This window comes from Mugil cephalus, chromosome 17 (assembly GCF_022458985.1).
Source record: "Mugil cephalus isolate CIBA_MC_2020 chromosome 17, CIBA_Mcephalus_1.1, whole genome shotgun sequence".
NCBI classification, from domain to species: Eukaryota; Metazoa; Chordata; class Actinopteri; order Mugiliformes; family Mugilidae; genus Mugil; species Mugil cephalus.
In genome coordinates this window covers 9,945,197-9,966,517 of record NC_061786.1, presented here as the reverse complement: position 1 = coordinate 9,966,517, position 21,321 = coordinate 9,945,197, and the positions used below count along the sequence as shown (strand labels likewise).

Sequence of the window (21,321 nt, the reverse complement as noted above, 5' to 3'; positions counted from 1 at the left end):
AGACGAGTTGGAAACCATATATAAGGAGTCTGTGGGAGCTGAAAGAGAGAGAGGATTTGACAATCGGCTGGAAGCTCTCTCAGATTTGGCAAGAGTATGACACTGATCGTTCTTGTAATAAACCTTTTTGAATGCAAGAGAAGACTTGTCAGCAGTGATCACTTCTTTCTTCAGCATACTTCAGCACATCAATATACAACAATTTTTGGCGTCACGAAGTTGGACGTGTTTGTGGCCTTTCTGCATCTGCTCTCAGTTCTGACGAGCTGACTCCCACATCAGCCGGCTTATACAAAGGGTGAGTTTTTCACATTATCATGCGCTGGTTCACTCGTTGGACCTGTTTTGTGTTGCTGTTGGGTCACACCATTGGAGACTCTTTGTGGGGTGGTTGTTGTGCTGCTGTTAGGAGTTCATCGTTCTAAATTTCTAAATTTGAGGTGTTGTTTGCGTTGCTGGCAACGCAAAAGGGGGAAAAGAGAAAATAGACTTAAGGAAATGAGAAGTTAAGAAACTAAGATGTTAGGATTAAGGAATAAAAGGAAATAAAAACAGGACTACAAATAGGGAAAATAGTGAAGAAATGTATCAAGGAATAGAAAAAGATTAGAAGAAATAAGAGTAGAAAAGCCTAATTAGTAACATGTTGCGCTAAACTCACATTGTGCAAAATTAAGAGGCCGGGCCCTTTACTGCTGTAACTAGTAAGACATGTATTTTAGTTGCTATGTGAAAATTGGCTTTATTGGCTCTAAAGGTATTGGCTTAAAGTAAAAAAATATGATAAAATATATATATATACAGAGAAAGAGAGAGAGAGAACTCCTGGGCCCAGGGGAAATTTGGAACATTTGAATTTTTCAAAAGAGAGGTAAATTTATTCTATAGCTTGAGGCTACTAAGGCAGGTCTAGGACCACTAGAAAGAATCTCCTGAAAAGAAAAGAGAAGACAATAGGAATAAAGGTTAATAGAGAAATAGAAAAAGTTAGTTAGAAGTTAAAAGAAGTTAGAGGCCTCATTATTTGGAAGAGAAATGTGTGATCACTTTAAATTTTTATGTTTTGTATTTGTTGTCTGTGGATCCTTGCTGTGTATGTGTGAACTGGTATCATGAACTAATATGTTAGACTTTATGTTGAATAAAACAATAGTTAATAAAATTTTGGAAGAAGAGATTTAGTTGATAAGAACAATAATACACTTACATATTTAGTATGTGCTAAAATATTATGAGCCTTTTAAAGACATATGATAGATATATGAGCCTTCAAAGGACGTTTGATGAAAATAGTATGAGCGTTTTGTGGGGACTTTTTTGGTAAAAATAGTATGAACCTTTGGAAACTGTTAAAATATATGAGCCCTAAAAAGGACGTTATATTTAGAGAAATAAATAGTTTTGGCAGGAATGTGTTAGTCACATTAAATAGTTTATACTATTTATTTGTTTTGTAAACATTAAATTGTTTGTTTGTTTGTTTTCTCCTTTTATGGGGCGAGAGTTTAAAAAGGTAAGCAAAAGGACACGGAGGGTGTCTGGAAGCAGACGAGAGGCCAGCTGGTCTACCTCACAAGAGACTTGAGGCTTGCAGACGACAGCACACGCATCTGGACCCAGCAATTAAGGCCAGTGTGATTTTATCCACAGACTCTTTCTAATCTACCTGCTTTTAGACCTTTATGCATTTATTAATGGTTGATATTGATGATACATATATAGTTTGATTGGAAATAAGATCATTTTCAGCTTTGGGGTAATTAGTTTATAGTCATTTGTTTGCATATGACATATATGTGTCCCAGTCTGAGGCTTGGCAATGACTGACCGTTCCAATAATAAAGTTTGATTTGTGCTGAGTTGGTGAAGCTTTACCTTGCAGTTTGATTGGTTGAGTGTATTTGGTTGATATTGTGTGCGGACTCGGTGTTGTTCACCTTTTATATCTGGTGGACTGTTTTTTGAATCCTCTGAAGTTTGTAAATTACTCAGTTGTTTGAGTGTGACAAACTGAGGCATATAGGTAGTAATAATGATAATGTATGAATTAAAACAAAATGATGATAAAATTAGGAAGTTAAGAATTTTTTTAATTAGGTTAAATTTGATCATAAGAATAAAAAGGGGGCCAGAGCCAGGATTTTAGGGGTGCCCAGAAAACTCGAAAGGGGGATGTCAGCTGGTAGTGTCAGGACCAGAACAAGTTTCAACAATAATGGTTAAAGTAAATAATCAACCATTAGTATAAAAGATTGCCCCAGGGACTTAAACATAGTCCTCTTTCTTCAATAAAGTTTTTGTTTTTGGCAAAAAATGGTCACAAGGTCTCACAGAAAAAGTTGCAATATTGTCAGGAGAAGGTAGTTTATTTGGGTCAAACTATAACACAGGGACACAAAAGTATTTCTAATAGTGATTTTGAGGCTATTGGTCTCCAAAGCCCCGAACGATCAGAGAGATGATGACATTTCTTGGTATCACTGGTTACTGAAGATTATGCTCGTTTAATGGGACCTTTAAGGGCTATGATTAAAGACATTGAAAATGCACAACTTCATTGTAATCTTCTTTGGACACAGGATAGTCTATTAGCTTTTGAAACAATTAAACAGAGGCTACAGGAAGCTCCAGCGTTATTCTAAGAATTTTCTGTTGTATGTATCTATCTCAGTTGTAGGAAGGTATGCATGTGCAGTTGTTTGTCAGCCAACAAACAGGGATAAGTTGAGTGCTGGTTATGCAGTGGTAAAAGCCCAGGGAACAGGATTTGTTGTTGAATGGTACCACAGCCTGCATCAGCACAGCATGCTGAATTGGTGGGGTTAACTGAAGCATGTCTTTTAGTAGAAGGTAAGCGTGTGATGATCTATACAGATTCTGCATATGCTCATAATCTGTGTCATTTTTTTGGATTGGTATGGAAAAATCAAGGGTTTAAGGAAACAGATGGTTCTGCAATACAGCGTCACACTCAGATAATGAAACTTCTCTATGCTATGATGAAACCTAAAGAAACAGCAATGGCTAAATGTGCAGCACATAAGAAGGATGTGTCAAGAGTCACTCAAGGTAATAAAGCGACTGATGAAGCTGCAAAAGCAGTGAGAGGAGCTGAGAAGTTGGGTAAAGTTTTTTTGCTCACACATGAAGTAGATTTGTAGGATAAGATTACATTGAATGATGTGGTCTTGATGCAGGAAGCTGTCTCTCAGGTGGATGAACAGTTGTGCGTAGTTCGTGGGGCAACACAGGATTTTACTGGTCTTTGGAGAAATCATGAGGGGCTAATAGTAGCACCTCCAGATTTGTTTGGATTAATGATTCAGGAGGCACATGGGTTAGCCCATGTTGCAAGGGGGGAAGTTAGAAGGAAAATTATTAAAGTGTATGGAATATGGGCACCTTATTTGCTTGAGCAGATTAATCATATTAAAAGCAGGTGCGCTATCTGTTTGAAAAATAATGATCGGAGGGGTGTGATGGTTCCTCCAGGTCATGTTCCAATGCCAAGGGGTCCAGTGCGTGAGTTGGTGGTGGATTTTGTTGATATGATCAAACCAGTTGGAGGTAAAAGGTACATGTAACTGTCATGGATAGATTTTCACGATGGCCTGAGGCTTGTCCAACTAAGTGGAAGGATGCTCAGTCAGTTGCCAAGTTTCTGTGCAGGGAGGTCATAAGCAGGTGGGGGCTTCCTGATCAAATATCTTCAGATAATGGGAAGGAGTTTGTGGATAAAACTGTGGCACTGATCTTGTAAAATACTACAACACTGACAAAACTGTCACACCACTGAATCCTGAAAGTCACTGTATTGAGTATATTGCTGCTATGCCAGCAGCTACATACGTGCATCAGATTTCTCTGTGGAGAGATCGTATCGTTATGGTCTGGTATGGTATCATATCTTAGCGTATTGTGTGATGAAAATTTACTTCCTGCTGCAGTGTGCTATGTATTGTTTGCCAGATGCATTAGATCATGTCCACTCAAGAGTAGTCAAGTCAATTTTAAATACAAAGCACATTTAAAAGCAACAAATCAGCAATAAGCAAATTCATGTAATTGCACTGTCTGCACAGAAGTTTTCATTAAACCCTGGAGAAAGATTATTATAAGTCTACAAACTACAACAACTGCCTAACAACCAAAACCTGAATTTGAATGTGTGGGAAAGTGCATTTTATTATGAGTGTTTTTTCCCCCGAGTAACACTGCAGTATTTGCTGCTTATGCAAGAAATCCTGATTTAGTTCACAATGATCAATGTTCTACAGTATTTGTATTTTAATTTTATGTATGTCGCAGATACCACTATGTGGATTCTTCGGCATGTAAAAGCCTAAAACTTTGACCCATTGAAAAGTGTACACCTATATACATTATACCTGGCAACGTTTTGTGGGCCAATGACCCCCAAACTGATGGAGAGATTAAGTAAGGACCCCCTACCTACTATATTTGTTTTATATCATACTCAACCTTATATTATTTCCATACATGTAAAATGAAGACATTTCACATTATTTGAATGCTTCAGTTTGATTTTATTCAAGAAAAGACAGTAAAAAGTCTATGCATTACATAACATAGCTTCATATGACTTCAGTGACAACAAAGGGAACACAGATCAATCGCATCAATCACAAATACGATAGATCCTAAAAGATAAAATCATTCATAGTTAAATTTCACACCATATGTCACGTAATAGCCGTTGTTGTACATGTAGAGCTTCTGATCAGTGGGATTGTAGTCCAGGTTGGTGTACTTCTCCTGGAACTTCTGGAAGCGGATGTTGAGGTGTTTCTCCTGCCCCGTCTTGGTGTCAAATGCATAGAAGATCTCCTCAGTGTTGAGATCCGCTGACCTGGTGGCGTACATGACTCCACAGGCCATGAAAGCATTCCCCGCTGACTGCTTGAACACAGCAGTGTTCCACCGATCTACAATGCCAAATGATTTCTCATCTATTTTAGCAAGGACAATTTTGCCATTGTTCTCCACTGAGGCATACATTATCCACAATCCAGTTTCATCAGCTGCAAAGTCCAGGTTCTGGTTGGCTGAGTAACTGTACGAGAAGCTTTGACTAGCATCTGGGATCACTCTTGAGTCATATGCAGCGCTGGTCAGATTCAGTTTGGTCATGCTGAAAGGTGAGTTGTGCTGGTAATAAATTGTGTTACTGTGTACAATGTAATTGTTACCGGTACCTTCCCACCCACTTGGTATATCATGGCGTTTGAGTGCAGACCTCAGAATGAGCTTTTCATAGTCAGAGTACAAGTAGAAATTATACACGGCGGGGCCGGTGTATGCACCGTAGAAGTACATAGACTCAAGACCCCGAAGAGGTTTGGAGTCTTTGCCCCAGCCTCCATATATGTAGCCTGCGCTCAAATGAGCGTTCAGTTGCACCACCATTGGTTTGCTGACTCCCATGATGCCTGTGTGATTGCAGTTGCCTGGAAAGAAACAAAACATGATGGAAATGATTGGTAGTGTCTAAGGTGTTCAGTATTTTCCAGCCTCTTAGGTTGATTGTCTTACCAATATCTGGCTTGATGAACTCCTGATCCTTCTGACATTCTTCCAGCTTCTTCTGCAGCTTAGCAAACTCAATGCGGATCACATCCAGGTTGCTCTTGTCATAAGTCTCGAGTTGGTTCACAACGAGGGTCATGTTGTGGATCTACGAACAAAGGCGGACGTTGAAATCCAGGAATGCAACAAAGAAGGGAAGAGTGATGGCATTTGCAGTATGGTTGGCGACGGGCTTTTCACCTCAGCATACAGACTGTCGAAAACGGGTGAGGTGGAGTTGAGGGAGCCTTTGAGCTGAGACACGAGAGCCTTAAACTCTTCGAGCTCAACCTTGACCAATTCAAAGTCAAGTTTGATGTACTTGTCTGGGTTGCTCTCCAGCATGACCACTCTAACCGTCAGGTCCGACAGATCAGTTAGATAGACCTCCAGCTTACCCCCATAGCTCACCAACTGAAAGAATGAAAAAGCAGGCATTAGTATAATGATGTCTGAGCAAACCATTTTCAGACCATGAGTGAGACCTACTGCACCTTGTTTGTTTGGATTTTCACTTCCAGGATTAGGTCCTTGCTGGTTTGTTGCATGTTCTGAACGCGGTCAGCAGGGAAGTTGGTGTCGGGCGTATACACATGACAAACACACTGACCAGACTCACCCACTGACACAGTCACATTTCCAGACTCCCAATCCTCCACTGGCTAATGATAAAAAAAAACAGAGAGTTAATTTTAATAGATGATCAGTATGTCTGCATAGTTCAAGATAGAAGACAGGAGTCACTTACAATCCAGGCTGAAGCAGGACTGAGGGTGGGTATGAGCAGCAGCAGCAGAGTTGGCAGCATTTTGTCTATCTTCACCTCTCAATTGTCTCCGTTGGTGGCTTGATCAGAGGGCTTTTAAAGACAACTCTTATCAGCTCCTCACCTTCTGATGTTGCACATTTATTATGAGCTCAACGCATGAGCAGATGTTAGTTCACAAGTCAAGGCGGGGTCCTTATTTGCTCACAATAAGCACAGAGGAATCATCACTTGAAGTTTGATGTGAACGAGGTGTGGGTGAGAAAGAAGCCATATGCAGTTGTTACGCACCTCGTACTGTATGCACCTTATGTTAATGTTTATTAACTGATAATTTAGTCTTGCAAGTGTTATATGATAGGAAGAAGTCATTAAAACTGAAAATAGTCGTTTTACATAGCAATATGCTCCAAAGAGCTGTAAGTCAAGCTATGAGTGTATATCTGCACTTGTTGCTCTACTATCCCTACTTTTTCAAAACTATACTGTAATGGACAGTGTGCAGTTCATCTGGAATAGCTATAAGCCCGTGGTTGTGACTGGATGAAATGTAGGTGATCTTAATTCAACATGTCAAAATGCATCAATCAGGCACAACATTATGACCGCGCAGGTATGAACACAAATTAACACGTTGCTGTTTTTCATGTTTTTTGAGTTGTATCGTATGGGGATACCTGGTCTGGTCTATGCGGGTGGTACATCTAAGTAGCATCTACAATAATGTCAGGTCCACAAGTTCCCCAGCAGAACATTGAATTGTCACAAGATGATCAATAAATAATAATAGGTGGCATTATAAGCATGACAATGCTGTCACTTTTTAATACTGTGAGCCTGACAGGGTATCACACCCCACCTACAGCTGTGTTGATTATGTACGAACACACCCATGCCTCAAACTGAACCTCTGATAGTACATGAGAAACATGCACATTAACAAAACTCTGACGCACATGTCTTGGGATTTGTGGAGTCTGCTTTATGAACAGAGTATTGTCTGTGAAAGCTCTCCAGTTAGTGCATACCTGTTTACCATATACACAGGCAGGTGATAAATCAACAGACGCAACAATATCTATAATTGAGTGGAGACACCTCCATGCAGGGCAGTATAAAAACAAATGAAACTGTCAGTGGTGGAAAATGTTTTATTTAAGAGTCATGGCACATTTTAGATTTTAGACTTGCCAGATAGCAATCTCCAACATCACCACCAAAATAATCACCCCTTCAACTTGATGAATGTCAGTGCCTGACAAGACCCAACTGCTTTGACTCTAGATATTTAAACTTTTACTTTTTATTTTCTTTATTTTGATCTTAATTTAGATTTTCATGTTAGAAAATCCAGTGATCAGCCAGTGAGCAAACCCAATATTCACTGATTTATAGATCATTGAAGTCTGAATATCTTAACGCCATATAAATAAATAGGCAACTATTTATTCGGGCTACGGGGCAACGCCCGAGGCCCTATTGTTATACCGCGTGTTTCTTCTTATTTTTCCTCTTCCTCCCTTTGTTTGTCCCTTGACTTTATATATATAAGTTAGACCTGGGGTTCGTTTCACAAAGCAGGTTTAGTGAAAATTCTGAGTTTATTAACCCTGAAATGAGAGAAACTCTGAGTTTATTAACCCTGAAATGAGGGAAACTCTGAGTTTTCCATTTCACAAAGGGAGTTAACTCAAACCAGAGAAAGTGGGATGACTCTAGCCTGTTTCAAAGAGAGAGGTAACTTAAGCTCTCGGTCAGTTACTGTAGTAACAGACTCCATGAACCTAACATGGTCGGGACCAGGTTTATCTCAATGAACCTCGAGTTTCTCTCTGTCTCTGCCCCCTTTCAGCCACACACACCATTTGATTTCCTCGTCCTTTCATTCATTCAGCAGGCAAGTTTTGGCGTAGCCTTGTTCTGCCGTCTGTCAAAAATCACTGAATTTTTTTTTTTAAAAAGTAAGTCAGTAGGCTATATCAGAAGTCCATTAGGCACAGCAGAAAGCCCGCATCCCGTGGATGAAAGTGCTAATGAACGGGGCTCAAATATAACTCCATACTCTTGATGTCTCTGCTGTTAATAGTGCTGATCCCTGTCTCCCATAAATTTATGTTACAAAAACACACACAGAGATGGTAGCCCCGGCAGCAGCCCCCCATAGCCCTTTCAAAATGTCCCAGAGGGAATTTTCTAGTTTTTAATTTTATTTTGATTTTATTTTTAATTTGAGGGCATTCACAACTAAATTAGGTCAAAGGAGTATGTATTACAACTGTTTATGTATGCAGTCCCAGTTCAGACAGTTTATCCTAATCAAAGTAAAATGTTCATTTTTAATACTTTTAAGTCCTGAATCCATATCCAATGCTAGTCTTATTTGGATGCTGCAGATATTCTATGCCTACCTGGGTTGCTTTTACAGTATGTACATTGTCCAGTGTACTGTGAAGTCCTGTTCAGCCCTGCCTTTGCTTCCTTTGACTGAGTCTGAGCAGACGGAATATGTCTATGTACACTTTCAAATTCACACACCATTGGCCCAGTTCCTTTGGAAGCAAGGCATGGTCATACATCACACTGCCTCCACAGTGTTTCACAGGTGATGTTTTGGCTCATGAGCCGTTGTCCATGAATTTTCATTAGTGGGTCTTTGTTCCATCTGCTGAAATAATGAAATAATGAATAATAAAAGGACAGTGCTTAAAAATGCTGAAGTGGAAGCAATGCCGCCCTTTTGCATATACAGTAATGGAACCCAATGTTTTTGGGTCAGTTACATAAACAAGATTTTAAAGAGGATTTCTCTATTACACTCTACATACAGAGGCATTTCTACTTCTGTTGAGTGACTTATTGATGTACTCATTTTTTTTTTACAGTCAGTAGAAACAAAAACACATATGACACCTTTGTAATGCTTAAAATCATTTATTAATTATCAAGGAGAAGGAAAAAGGGAGATAGACAATGATTGTTTCATTTGTAAGGTATAATATTTCACTGAATCACAGAAAATGATGTAGCTCACAAGATAAGGAGGCTACATGGTGGCTTTAGTTGTGTGGTTAAACCACAGATGGTAGTTAACATAGTAGCCATCATTGTACATGTAGAGCTTCTGGTCAGTTGGATTGTAGTCCAGGCTGGAGTACTTATCCTGGAACCTCTCAAAGAGAACACTCATGTAGCTCTCCTCTTTGGTTTTGGTGTCATACTTGTAAAATATCTCTTCGTTCAGGATATCAACTGTCCTGACTGCATACAGAACACCACACACCATGAAGGCATTGCTCAGGCTTGGTTTGTAAACACTAGTCACATACTCCTCCTCTATTCCAAAAGAAGCCTCATTTATTTTAGCAATGACCAACCGACCGCTAGACTCCTCTGTGGCATAGGTCACCCACAAGCCAGTTTCATCAGCACTTAAGTCCAAGTTCTGACTGGGGGAACCAGCATAAGAAAAGCTGAGGCTAGCTCCGGGGATCACCCTGTTTTGATAACTCATGGTGGTGAAATTCAGTTTGGCCACTGCAAATGGACTGTTTATCTGATAGTAGAGAGTATTATCACGCATGACGAAATTGTTCCCTTTACCAATCCAGCTGCTATGTAAGGTGTAATGCTGGAAGGGTTTTCTCAAGATGAGGTTCTTGTAGTCGACGTAAAACCTAATGTCAGGAATTTGAGCACTAGAGTAGCCAGAGTACCAGTACATAGACTCTCTATCTGGAATGGGCTTCGAATCTTTCCCCCAGCCTCCGTATATATAGCCAGTGCTTAGATGAGCATTCAGCTGGCTTACAATGGGTTTGCTGACCTTGATGATACCAGTGTGAGCACAAGAGCCTGCGCAGAGAGACAAATATTAGTTGAATGAGTCCAAAGGGGAAATGAAGTTTACATATAAGTGTGAATAGCTTACCAATGTCGGGGCTGAAAATCTCCTGGTGGCGTCTCTCGCATTCCTCCAGTTCCAGCTGCACCTTCAAGTACTCTCGGCGGGTCTTCAGGACCATGTTCTTGTCGTAGCTAATCTCCAGCCTCGTCAAGGTCTCCTCCATGGCTGTGATCTGAAATATTACACGTTTTTTAAGCCTAAGATCAACAGTGCATCTGTTGCTGCGGTAACCTCCCACATATCTACAGTCCAGGACATACCTGTACACGCAGGGACTCAAAGACAGTGGTGGAGCTTTTGATGGAGAGCTGCAGTTCTTTAATCAGGGCCTCCATTTGCTTAATCTCCACCTTTTTGTCCTCAAAGTTGGCGTCATTGTAGTCATCTGGGTTCTTTTCCATTACATTAATTTCAGCTGACAATTGTATGATCTTCTCAGCATATGATGTCAGCTTGATTTCATAGTCTTCCAGCTGGAATTGTGTAAAGAAAAAGGAACTTAAGTTATTTGGCCACATAATTTAATATATGTATTTTGTTTCATTTGTAAATGGTTCTAAGATCTGAATACCTTGCCCATCTCCAGCTCCACCTTGTGTGAGATCTCCACAGCTGTCTGCTCTACCACCACCAGATCTTTAATAGGAAAGGTAGTACTGGGCAGGAAGGCATCACAGGTACACATGTCCCCTCCTGTCCCATTCCTTGCACTGCCCTTGCTCCATAGGCCAACACGCTGGGGGGGAGGGGGGGTAAGGAGTCAGATGGACAGAGATCATCTTACCTGTAACGTGAGTAGATCTTCAAAGAACAAAGATGAATCGGTTGCATCTAAGTCATGCCATACATACCCCCCAGGCCGTTGCGGAGCTCAGCAGCACTAAGAAATACAGAGTGCCGATCATTCTGGTGCTGTCAGAGTGGTTATGACCGAGATACCTGGAAGTCCACAACTTATATATCCTATCTCAGTATAATACCACATGCACACCTGTCCATGTTCACACCATTATTAGCCAAAGCAAGACATACGTACTGTTATCTTAAGCAAACAGAACTCAGAAACTATGACTCTTTGTTTGAATTTATCCATGAGTACCTGGGTATAAACCAGTATTTGAGGTCTGGCAAAGTTACCAGGGAAAGCTTGACCTCTGAACAGGAGTTGGCTGTATTGCTTAAAAGATTCAAGAGCTGGGATGATTTGTACACAGCTTTTATTTAATTTATTTATTTTTAATTTTTTTGAGATAAGACAAAAACAATGAGAATCCTTTGTTAACTGTGTGTGACAAAGAAACCAGTCGAAAAGACACAAGACACATCATGTGACAGTTTGTGTAGGATCCTTTGAGCCTTAATCTTCATGTTTCTTTGGTTTCTTTTTCTTCACTTTCTTGCTTTTGACTTTACCCTCTGGCTGCTTGGAATTAAGCGCAGGCCTGGACCTGGTCAGGCTGCTAGCACTCGGGCTCAGCTTGCTGTGGCCCATTTCCAGATCTGAGCGAATGCCCTAAGCAGAGATGGACTTGCCTGGAGCAGAGCGAGGGGAGTAGGAGCGCATTGCTGGGGAACTGGTGGGACGGTAAGGTGTGGTTCCCCCTAACATGGGTAGGTGGACATTGCTCAGATTAGGGACAGAGTATCGGCGGCTGTTGGACATGACAATGTGGTGTCAGGAGCTGAGAGGGGTGGCAGAAAAGTGCCACCCCTCTCAAAGAGTCCTTTTTGGCGGCTCCTGGAGATATGACCATGGAGCTGTGAGGTGTAACTGCCTCCACAGCGTTCTGGAAAGTTTTAAGGATGCTGTCACTCTTCTGCTTCTCTTTTTTCTGATGGGATTCAAACTTCTTCAGCTGGCGGCAGTGATCTCTCATCATTTGTTTTCTTGTATCCGCCAGTCCCCTCCACAGAAGCATCAGATAAGCCTAATAAACTGCTTTATTGAACACTTTTGCGGTTTTGAGGGCATAATTTAGGGTAAAGATCTGAACAAATTCCCAGTGTTATGCTAGTTTAAGATAAGACCAGGGATTGTAAAAACACAAGGTAACATGTTCCAGAGATAAAGACATCATAACTCTGCTCTCTAAAGTAATTTAGATAATCAGTCTGTGAGTATTATCAGACAGTACAGGGAAAATGCTCACCTGTAGTCCACCATTCCCGTCCTGATGCAATCAAGCCTCTGAATCAGCTCCTCAGTCTGGTATCGATCCAACGGAATGCTAGAGTGCTAACATAGTTTCACATGAGTTGTTGCAGGGGAAGTTTCTCGATCTATCATTGACATTCAGTTGTGGTGTACTTCCTGCAAATTTTGGGCTGTTCTATATATCAGTAGAAACCTGAACAGCCCTTCTGAAGTCAGCAACAGGGACTGGCATGGTGCGGTCATTGTCTATGTTCCCAAAGAAGTCCCACAGGCGCAGCTTTGATGATCAAGAAAATCCTAAAGAAACATTGATAGAAAACATTTAGACAATTTATTCAGAAAAGGAATCATTTTTAATAAATTAGTGAGTAAACACTTGGATGCAATTGGTCATCTTTTACGTGAACCTGGATGACTTTCATTGGATCAATGCGTTTCGGTTGCTTCTTAGCAATAAAGCCTCCTACTCCTCCATATTGTACATCCAGACCAGGATGGCCCTGACATGTCATCTCCAAGATGCACAAAGTTCTCATTTACAAGCACGTTCTGTTAAGAAGAAAGACGACACACATATTACAGATGATGCATTCTGCTTCAAAAAGAAATCATGGAGCTCATAATACTGGTTTTAGCAAATAACAGGTCATGGTACAATCACTCACTCATATGTTGATCTCTTCAAGGCAGTTTTAGGCATGTTCTTCACCACATCGACCAGAGCAAGAGCTCCCTCTACTGTTAAAGAGTTGTAAGCCAGCTTCAAGGGTAAAGCAGTAAAACATCATTTCAAAAACCTCTCAGGCCATACTGGTGATTTATGTTACAGTAATACAAACATATCCACCCACCAGCAGGATTCTGAGCGTGTCATTGAACTCAAGACCCCTGCACAGCATGCTGACGCGCTCATTGGTTAGGCGGTTGTTGTTGAGGTACACCAGAGTGTTGTTGAACTTTAGGGCCTCTCCCATGGCCAGGGCTCCTTCATTCCCAAAACTGTTCCAAGACAAGTTGAGATGTTTTAATATCATATGCACCTAAGCATGGAGAGAGCGATGGGGTGCTGTGTATGACATCTGTGATTGAATTAGATTAATTTAATAGCCAAACCTTCAGTCCAGCAGAAAAAGTCACAGCTCCTTTCATTCTGAGATGATTCCAGCTGAGGTCCAGCGCCTCAAGACCTTCATTGTTTGCTGTACCAAAGAAAGACAAGGCCCTCGTGTCCATATAATATATATATGACATAACATTCACAAGTAAAAACACTGAAACACAGCGATATTAAAAGCTAATAAATTCCCTCTGGGAAATTTTGGAAGGGCCTACTTCCTACTGCCGGAGGTACTGTCTCTGTCAACATGGGACTTAGCACACTTAGCCTACATTTAGCACAATTAGCTTACGGTTAGCACAGTTAGCTTAACGTTATCACAGTAAACCCACAGTTAGCACACTTAACCCACATTTAGCTCTGTTAGGTTACAGTTTGCATAGTTAGCCTACATTTAGTACAGTTAACCAACATGTCACACAGTTAGTTGGGGGGGGGGGTTTACAACATGTGTTACAACAACACATTAATCTCCACCCTATGTTGTAACATAAATGTATGGGAGACAGGGATCAGCAGCATTAATAGCAGAGACATCAAAAGAGTCCCTGATTAATGAATTGGTCCCAAGGTGGTTGTCAATGATGACAGAACCGCACTGAGCCGGGACACAGAGAAGAGGTGGATTTTCTCCTTGTTCACTGGTCTCACATTTGGGCTTACTGTGACAAAACGGTAGCTCCTATCAGAAAAAAAACACGCAGACTGTGGGCGTTGTAAGACCTTCCTGAAGACTTTGATATGTTTTTTTGGTCTTTCGAGAGTAAATATTATGGAGACACGTGCGAGTTAAAAACAGAGGCTCTCAGTTTAAATTCTGTACCTCTCACTGCTTTGCCAAGCACATTGTGAGAGACAGAACAAGTTTGTCTACAACTGTGTACTATTTTGTAAATTGTGGCCGGGACGAGCTTGGAAAGAGAAAACTTTCAAGCAATTTCACACATGCTGTCTCACTCTGAGTAGTGACATCACGCACTCTAGAATGAATTTCGACAGAAATTTTCATGGTCATTGAACAGTGATTGATCAAAAACTATAAGACCTATCGACACGAGGATTAATACACAGATACACAAGGCTTGTGTCTACATTTTAAAGTTCACATGAAGTCTCTAGGTCATTCTCCAACTCACTGACATAATATCATAGCAGCTTGACCATGTATGGCACGCCTTGAGGAATGATAATTGGCTGGTCCCTGCTCTCCCAGCTTGATTTGACCAGGCTCTGCAAGAACGCATATAATGAATAAATCCTGCTAAATGTGTGCGATAATATAAAATATTTAATATTCACTCAATCATGGTTACAGGGAAAAAAAATGAATTAACTATTGCCTGGATAGGCCTTATACACAATGAGTGTCATTCTGATACCATATTCTCACTGAAATTTGAGGTGCACTTGCACTGGCTAAAAGGGGGAGAGCTCAGGGGCGAAAATCAGGGAGACAGGACAGAGAGATCTCCCATCGACTGGCTTGCCACAGAATACAAGGTCTGGCCTGGTGCCAGACGACAACCCCCAAAACATCTCCAATTTCAATGCATAGCTGCTGCTGTCCGTTGGGCGTGTCTTAAAGTACAGTGAGATGCACACTCACCTTTACGACAAACATCTCTTTGTTGACCATGCTTTGGACAATCAAGACCTTTGTAATAAAAGAATAAAAACATGAATTACTACAGTATATTTAGTCATAAACAGCTTTAATGGTTGTACTGGAATTTGATCATTTGCATTTTAATTCTGTCTTTAAGCACTTGTATCGAAACAAATATGCATCTAATATGTATTAAGAGTCCAAACATATCTACCTTATCAGTCACTCCCACCCCCTTACACATCTCCAGATCCTCCACGGGTGAACTCAGGTGTCTGATTGAACGAAATCTCAGACTGCTGTAGCCCTGCCAATGAATAGCCCAAATGGATAGTTAACCACGTGTTTGTGCTCAGACGCCAAGAGCGTAAGCTAAGAACGAGTTTGACGCAACTTTGCCGCTATGTGTAGAACGCTACATTAAGATTAACGAGATCCTCTTTTGCAAGTGATAATCATAAAGGATGACCGTCTTACTCCCAAATGAGAGCTCCCCTTCCCCAGATTGTCCTGTAGATGTGTTATAAAGATTTCTTCAGCTCTCTTCCGGTACTGGGTTGTCTTTCTTTTTACAGCCTCCCGCCGTTCCTTGTTTGGGTCCACTATAAAAAAATAAAAATAAAAAAACAGCTCTTTCAGACACCAACAGAGAAGAAGAATTCAGTGAAGCTCTGTGAGTATAATGTGTCTCAGACAAGCCCCCGTCCTGAGTAAATCTTTCAGCCTTTGATCAGACAGAGTAACACACAGCTGACTATTGACACACTGAGGAAAACCCTCTGGTTAACAGCCAAATCTGTGTTTAACCTTTGGTTTGTGACTTCCTGTTTTTATTCTGGTCCTGTCACATGCCTTGCGTAAAGTGCCTCTTTACATTCCTCATTGAGTGTGTCACGCCACCTTAAAGACCAAATGTTTTCCACTTACACTGAACCCCATTCAGCAGTAAGTCCACCCCATTCTTATAGTAGCTGAAAGCCGCCTCATAGTCCTCGTTGACCTCACTGTCCAGTGCCATGCGGATCTGCTTGGCCGCCTCCACCAGATAATCTCTCTTTGCCATCGCTGCCTTATTTTGGACCCGTCAAGGTCCAGATGGACCTGTGCACGGCATCAAAAGTTCAAATCATTGCAGGTTTAGCAGACATAGCTAAGATATATAAGCTGTTTCTTAAAGTAGAAACAGAAACTGAATTTCTCAGTGGATCACAGCTCTTTTCAGCTCTTAAAGGGGTTTCAGTCGCTGTAACTGGTTATTTTAGCACTCACCTTTGCTCCTTGGCCTTATCAACAGCAGGACACATCTCTGTCTGTCCTCACTAGGCTCGGTGTGCGTCTGCCCCCAGTGACTCTAAGGCGCAGGTCTTTGCAGTGAGACATGATCATCTGAGCCGTTGGAAACAAAGAGTTAACATTTCCGCCAGAGCAGGAAGTGAAAGCAATTATGCATAATATTTGGAACTACTGGAAAGAAGCAAGTGTCCACGATGATAGAGGGATGAGTCAGAGCATTAAGACACTCAGTCTCAGGATAATTGTGTTATTTATACAGCATGACTAAAAACCTGTATAAACGGGAAGAGAGGTGCAGACACCCAAATCATGTAGCACTGTCTCGTGTCTGTGTATGCCACACTGTAGACACACTGATTTCCTATAGACTTTTAACCACACACTGACAAAAATCTCATGAAATGTCCTATTTCCAAGAACAGCCAAAATCACTCCTATTCTGCCACAAGTATGTGTTACATGACACAAATATATAACAAGTCTCCCATGTAAGACTACAGCTGACTATAGCTCTCAAAATATGATAAGGTCATGTTCCCCTTTCTCCTCTTTCAACCAAAAACAAAATATCACACATTCAGTCCACACACATCATCCTGGTCACAGCCATGGAGTGTGATGAAAGACACAAAGCCATCTTCAGCCTCCTCCATCATTACTTACCGTCTTCTCAACGAGCAGCTCACATGAGCTGGTGAGGTGGCAGCTCATAATGACACATTAGTGCGCGGATAGCACATAAAAGCGCGTGTACACGCACAGATACACACACTGCACCTGATGAGAGGCGAGCATGGCCTGGATCCTCCGCCCTGGCAGCAGCAGCAGCAGTATCAGCAGCCCGTCTCTTCAGAGGCCAGGACACAGTCATCCTTGGAGCAGGAGAGGAGGAGAGAGCTCAGGCGAGGCTGCTGATTGGCTGAGCATGATGTCACTTCAGGGTACCACTCCACACACAGCTCTCACTTCCCCCTCTTCTCATCCTGACAGATGCTGGAGGGTTTAAAGAGACAGTGCTGTTTTTTGTGTGCGCTGACAGAAGGCCATTTTAACTCTGACTTTTCGATTCAAAAGGGGCCGTGTTCATATTTTGGTGCTTACTATTGACAAATCCCATTCAGAGTGACCCTCGCAATATAATAATTACTGGATTTGTTTTATGTCCCTGTGAATGGAGAGATCACCCTGCCCAGAATTCTTAATCTCCAGGGAGTTGGTGTTCGTACCAGATGGAGCCAGGCTCCAGCCACAGCACAAAGGAGAGCCGCCCTCTAAGGGAGGGTGGCTTACAGAAGGGGGAAACTACAGAATTGTCCTGAGAGAGAAGGAAATGAGGACCAGATCAGATCAGCCGCTGCAGCCTTATCCAAAAAGCAGAGTTCATTTGTATTAATTACAATACAGCTGATCGAGAACAGGAGGCCTCATCCTTTATTGAACCTCACACGATAGGACATGTAGTAGTCGTTGTTGTACATGTAGAGCTTCTGGTCAGTGGGATTGTAGTGCAGGTTGGCAAATTCCTCCTGGAATTTCTGGAGGGGGATACTCATGTATTTCTCCTCTTTAGTGGCAGTGTCGTACGAGTAATAGATCTCCTCTGTCTTCAGACCCCCTGGCCTTGTGGCATACATGACTCCACACGCCATGAAACCTTCGTACCCTTGTGGCAGACCATGGTGCGTGAAGGACGACCTCTGAAGGATTTTGTCATAGTTAGAATACAAGTAGAATTCATACATACACTGAGGGAGTGCTGTATGCACCATACCAGTGCATTGATTCAAAGCCTCGGACTGGTTTGGAGTCTTTACCCCAGCCGCCATATTTGTAACCTGGGTTCAAGTGAGCATTTAGCTGGATAACTATGGGCTTGCTAACAGCAGTGATTCCTGTGTGGTTGCAATTACCTGGAAAGAAAAGTAAAAGGTGAGATGTTGATCAGTGTCACACACAGCTGTTGACCAGCTAGTCCATGTGACTGTCCAATAAACTCACCAATGTCAGGCTTAATGAATGAATCTTCATCCTCTTGGCATTCTTTCAGCTTCCTCTGCAACTTAGCAAACTCAATGCGGATCACTTCCAAGTTGCTCTTGTCGTACGTCTCCAGCTGATTCACGATCAGGGTCATGTTGTGAATCTGATAGAAACAGACAAGGTTAGTGCACAATCAATAAAACAGCAGAAGAAGTTCCGCTGCAAACTGTCTTCACCTCGGAGTACAGACTGTCCAGCATGGGCGAAGAGGTGTTGAGGGAGTCTCTGAGCTGAGACACCAGGGACTCAAACTCTGTGATTTCCACTCTGAGCAGCTCAAAATCCAGTGTGATGTAATTGTCAGGGCTGCTCTCCATTAGGGCCACTCTGACTGTCAGGTCCAACAGTTCTCCTAAGAAGACATCAAGTTTGCCCCCATAGTGTAGAATCTGAGAGGTACACACACAGTCATGCAGTTAGATTTAGAAAAAAAAAATAAATAAATAAAAGAAAGAGAGAAAAAATAACAGACAGCTTCAAATGTATTCTGTATTAATTTTACACTAAAGAAAAAAGTGAATAATGTGAATACCTATAGGAAATGTAATAATATTTTTATCCAATCGTGATGCATGCATTTATTACTGGAGAAAAGAGTTTGGTTACTTTTAAATTTTTGACTTTGAAATGGTCGAAATAAAAAAAAATTTTGGTAACAATTTAGGAACGTACCTTTTAATGGATGTATTGTGTAATCTTGTGATTCAGTGGACTGTGTATAGCAATATTCACTGTATAAATGAGATTTTACAAATCTTGTTCCAAAATTTCTAAAGATAAATGCAGAGGGTGTTTTCTGTTTCATTCTTACCTTATTCATCTGAATCTCCACCTCCAGCGTTAGATCAGTTGTTAATTGCTGCATGTGTTGTACTCGGTCTGCAGGGAAGGCGCTGTCAGGCAGGAACACACTGCAAACGCACTCCAGTCCATCACCAGAAATGGTCACATTCCCTGTCTCCCAGTCCTCCACTGCCTGAAAGTAAATTCCGTCATTCAGCTATTGTATGATACAAACTCACTATACTAAACATAATTTGAACTTACCAGCCAAGCCAATGCAGGACTCGGTAAGGCAAAGATCAGCAGTAAAGTCAAAGACATTGTGTCTCTGCCCGTAGTGTGTCTGACTAATTCACAAGGGATAGCTGTGGTCATCTCGTATTAGCACAGCTGATTTGTGTGACAGTCATTTCAAAGCCTTTAGCGTCCATGAGATCAGTGCAGGTGTGCATACTATACATACTGTACATAGGCTATTACAGTTGTATAGTTAATGGCTGTATTCTTTTGTTTGCACTGTACATTCTGATGTAGTATATGGTCCTCCCCTTTTTCTCTTAGCGTCTCTTTTCTGTTTTTGGGATGTGTACAAAGTCATGTCATGTACCAGTTATCAGCTCGTAAAACCATTAGACGTAAGGAGACGAGTTGGAAACCATATATAAGGAGTCTGTGGGAGCTGAACGAGAGAGAGGATTTGACAATTGACTGGAAGCTCTCTCAGATTTGGCAAGAGTATGACACTGATCGTTCTTGTAATAAACCTTTTTGAATGCAAGAGAAGACTTGTCAGCAGTGATCACTTCTTTCTTCAGCACACTTCAGCACATCAATATACAACAATTTTTGGCGTCACGAAGTTGGACGTGTTTGTGACCTTTCTGCATCTGCTCTCAGTTCTGACGAGCTGACTCCCGCATCAGCAGGCTTATACAAAGGGTGAGTTTTTCACATTATCATGCGCTGGTTCGCTCGTTGGACCTGTTTTGTGTTGCTGTTGGGTCACACCATTGGAGACTCTTTGTGGGGTGGTTGTTGTGCTGCTGTTAGACGTTCATCATTTTAAATTTCTAAATTTGATGATTTGTTTGCATTGCTGGCAAAGCAAAAGGGGGGGAAATAGAGAAAATAGATTGAAGGAAATGAGAAGTTAAGAAACTAAGAAGTTAGGATTAAGGAATAAAAGGAAATAAAAACAGGACAGCAAATAGGGAAAATAGTGAAGAAATGTATCAAGGAATAGAAAAAGATTCGAAGAAATAAGAGTAGAAAAGCCTAATTAGTAACATGTTGCGCTAAACTCACATTGTGCAAAGTTAAGAGGATGGGCCCTTTACTGCTGTAACTAGTAAGACATGTATTTTAGTTGCTGTGTGAAAATTGGCTTTATTGACTTTAAAGGGATAGGCTTAAAGTGAAAAATAGGATAAATATATATATAGAGAGAGAAAGAGAGAGAGAGAACCCCTGGGCCCAGGGGAAATTTGGAAAATTAGAATTTTTCAAAAGAGAGGTAAATTTATTCTATAGTTTGAGGCTACTAAGGCAGGTCTAGGACCCCTATAAAGAATCGCCTAAAAAGAAAAGAGAAGAAAATAGGAATAAAGGTTAATAGACACATAGAAGACAGTAGTTAGTTAGAAGAAGTTAGTTAGAAGTTAAAAGAAGTTAGAGGCCTAATTATTTGGAAGAGAAATGTGTGATCACTTTAAATTTGTATGTTTTGTATTTGTTGTTTGTGGATCCTTGCTAAATAGTTTATTGTATTTATTTGTTTTGTAAACATTAAATTGTTTGTTTGTTTTCTCCTTTTATGGGGTGAGAGTTTAAAAAAGGAAGCAAAAGGACGCGGAGGGTGTCTGGAAGCAGACAAGAGGCCAGCTGGTCTACCTCATAACAGACTTGAGGCTTGCAGACGACATCACACACATCTGAACCCAGCAATTAAGGCCAGTGTGATTTTAATCCACAGACTCTTTCTAATCTACCTGCTTTTAGACCTTTATGCATTTATTAATGGTTGATATTGATGATACATATATAGTTTGATTAGTAATAAGATAATTTCCAG

At 41.1% G+C, this 21,321-nt stretch overlaps 4 protein-coding genes across 7 annotated transcripts; all 4 read right to left on the bottom strand.

Annotated features, from left to right (window-relative positions):
* Positions 1-4,532: 4,532 nt before the first annotated feature.
* LOC125024182 (olfactomedin-4-like) lies at positions 4,533-6,485 on the bottom strand. Its single transcript, XM_047611903.1, has 5 exons — positions 6,335-6,485; positions 6,081-6,248; positions 5,788-6,000; positions 5,554-5,695; positions 4,533-5,468 (listed from the first exon to the last, which is right to left on the bottom strand). The coding sequence occupies exons 1-5, from the start codon at positions 6,392-6,394 to the stop codon at positions 4,675-4,677; spliced, it is 1,377 nt and encodes a 458-aa protein (XP_047467859.1). The 5' UTR covers positions 6,395-6,485; the 3' UTR covers positions 4,533-4,674.
* A 2,782-nt stretch (positions 6,486-9,267) lies between these two features.
* On the bottom strand, positions 9,268-13,410 carry LOC125024180 (olfactomedin-4-like). 4 transcript variants are annotated; one of them, XM_047611900.1, is made up of 9 exons: positions 13,263-13,410; positions 13,077-13,171; positions 12,819-12,960; positions 12,407-12,708; positions 11,108-11,136; positions 10,828-10,992; positions 10,517-10,729; positions 10,281-10,428; positions 9,268-10,204 (listed from the first exon to the last, which is right to left on the bottom strand). In XM_047611900.1, the coding sequence occupies exons 6-9, from the start codon at positions 10,939-10,941 to the stop codon at positions 9,396-9,398; spliced, it is 1,284 nt and encodes a 427-aa protein (XP_047467856.1). In that variant the 5' UTR covers positions 10,942-10,992; positions 11,108-11,136; positions 12,407-12,708; positions 12,819-12,960; positions 13,077-13,171; positions 13,263-13,410; the 3' UTR covers positions 9,268-9,395. The 4 variants fall into 4 exon arrangements, with proteins under 4 accessions (XP_047467856.1, XP_047467853.1, XP_047467855.1 ...); XM_047611897.1 differs by having other exon boundaries at positions 11,108-12,708; XM_047611899.1 differs by lacking the exon at positions 11,108-11,136.
* Positions 13,411-14,595: 1,185 nt separating this feature from the next.
* On the bottom strand, positions 14,596-17,277 carry LOC125024184 (ribosomal protein S6 kinase-like 1). The gene is made up of 7 exons (XM_047611905.1): positions 17,091-17,277; positions 16,404-16,520; positions 16,062-16,235; positions 15,612-15,736; positions 15,349-15,441; positions 15,135-15,182; positions 14,596-14,758 (listed from the first exon to the last, which is right to left on the bottom strand). The coding sequence occupies exons 3-7, from the start codon at positions 16,195-16,197 to the stop codon at positions 14,675-14,677; spliced, it is 486 nt and encodes a 161-aa protein (XP_047467861.1). The 5' UTR covers positions 16,198-16,235; positions 16,404-16,520; positions 17,091-17,277; the 3' UTR covers positions 14,596-14,674.
* A 568-nt stretch (positions 17,278-17,845) lies between these two features.
* Positions 17,846-19,579, bottom strand: LOC125024183 (olfactomedin-4-like). Its single transcript, XM_047611904.1, has 5 exons — positions 19,515-19,579; positions 19,279-19,443; positions 18,644-18,856; positions 18,426-18,570; positions 17,846-18,337 (listed from the first exon to the last, which is right to left on the bottom strand). Exons 1-5 carry the CDS (start codon positions 19,569-19,571, stop codon positions 18,162-18,164), a joined length of 756 nt encoding a protein of 251 aa, XP_047467860.1. The 5' UTR covers positions 19,572-19,579; the 3' UTR covers positions 17,846-18,161.
* Positions 19,580-21,321: the final 1,742 nt, after the last annotated feature.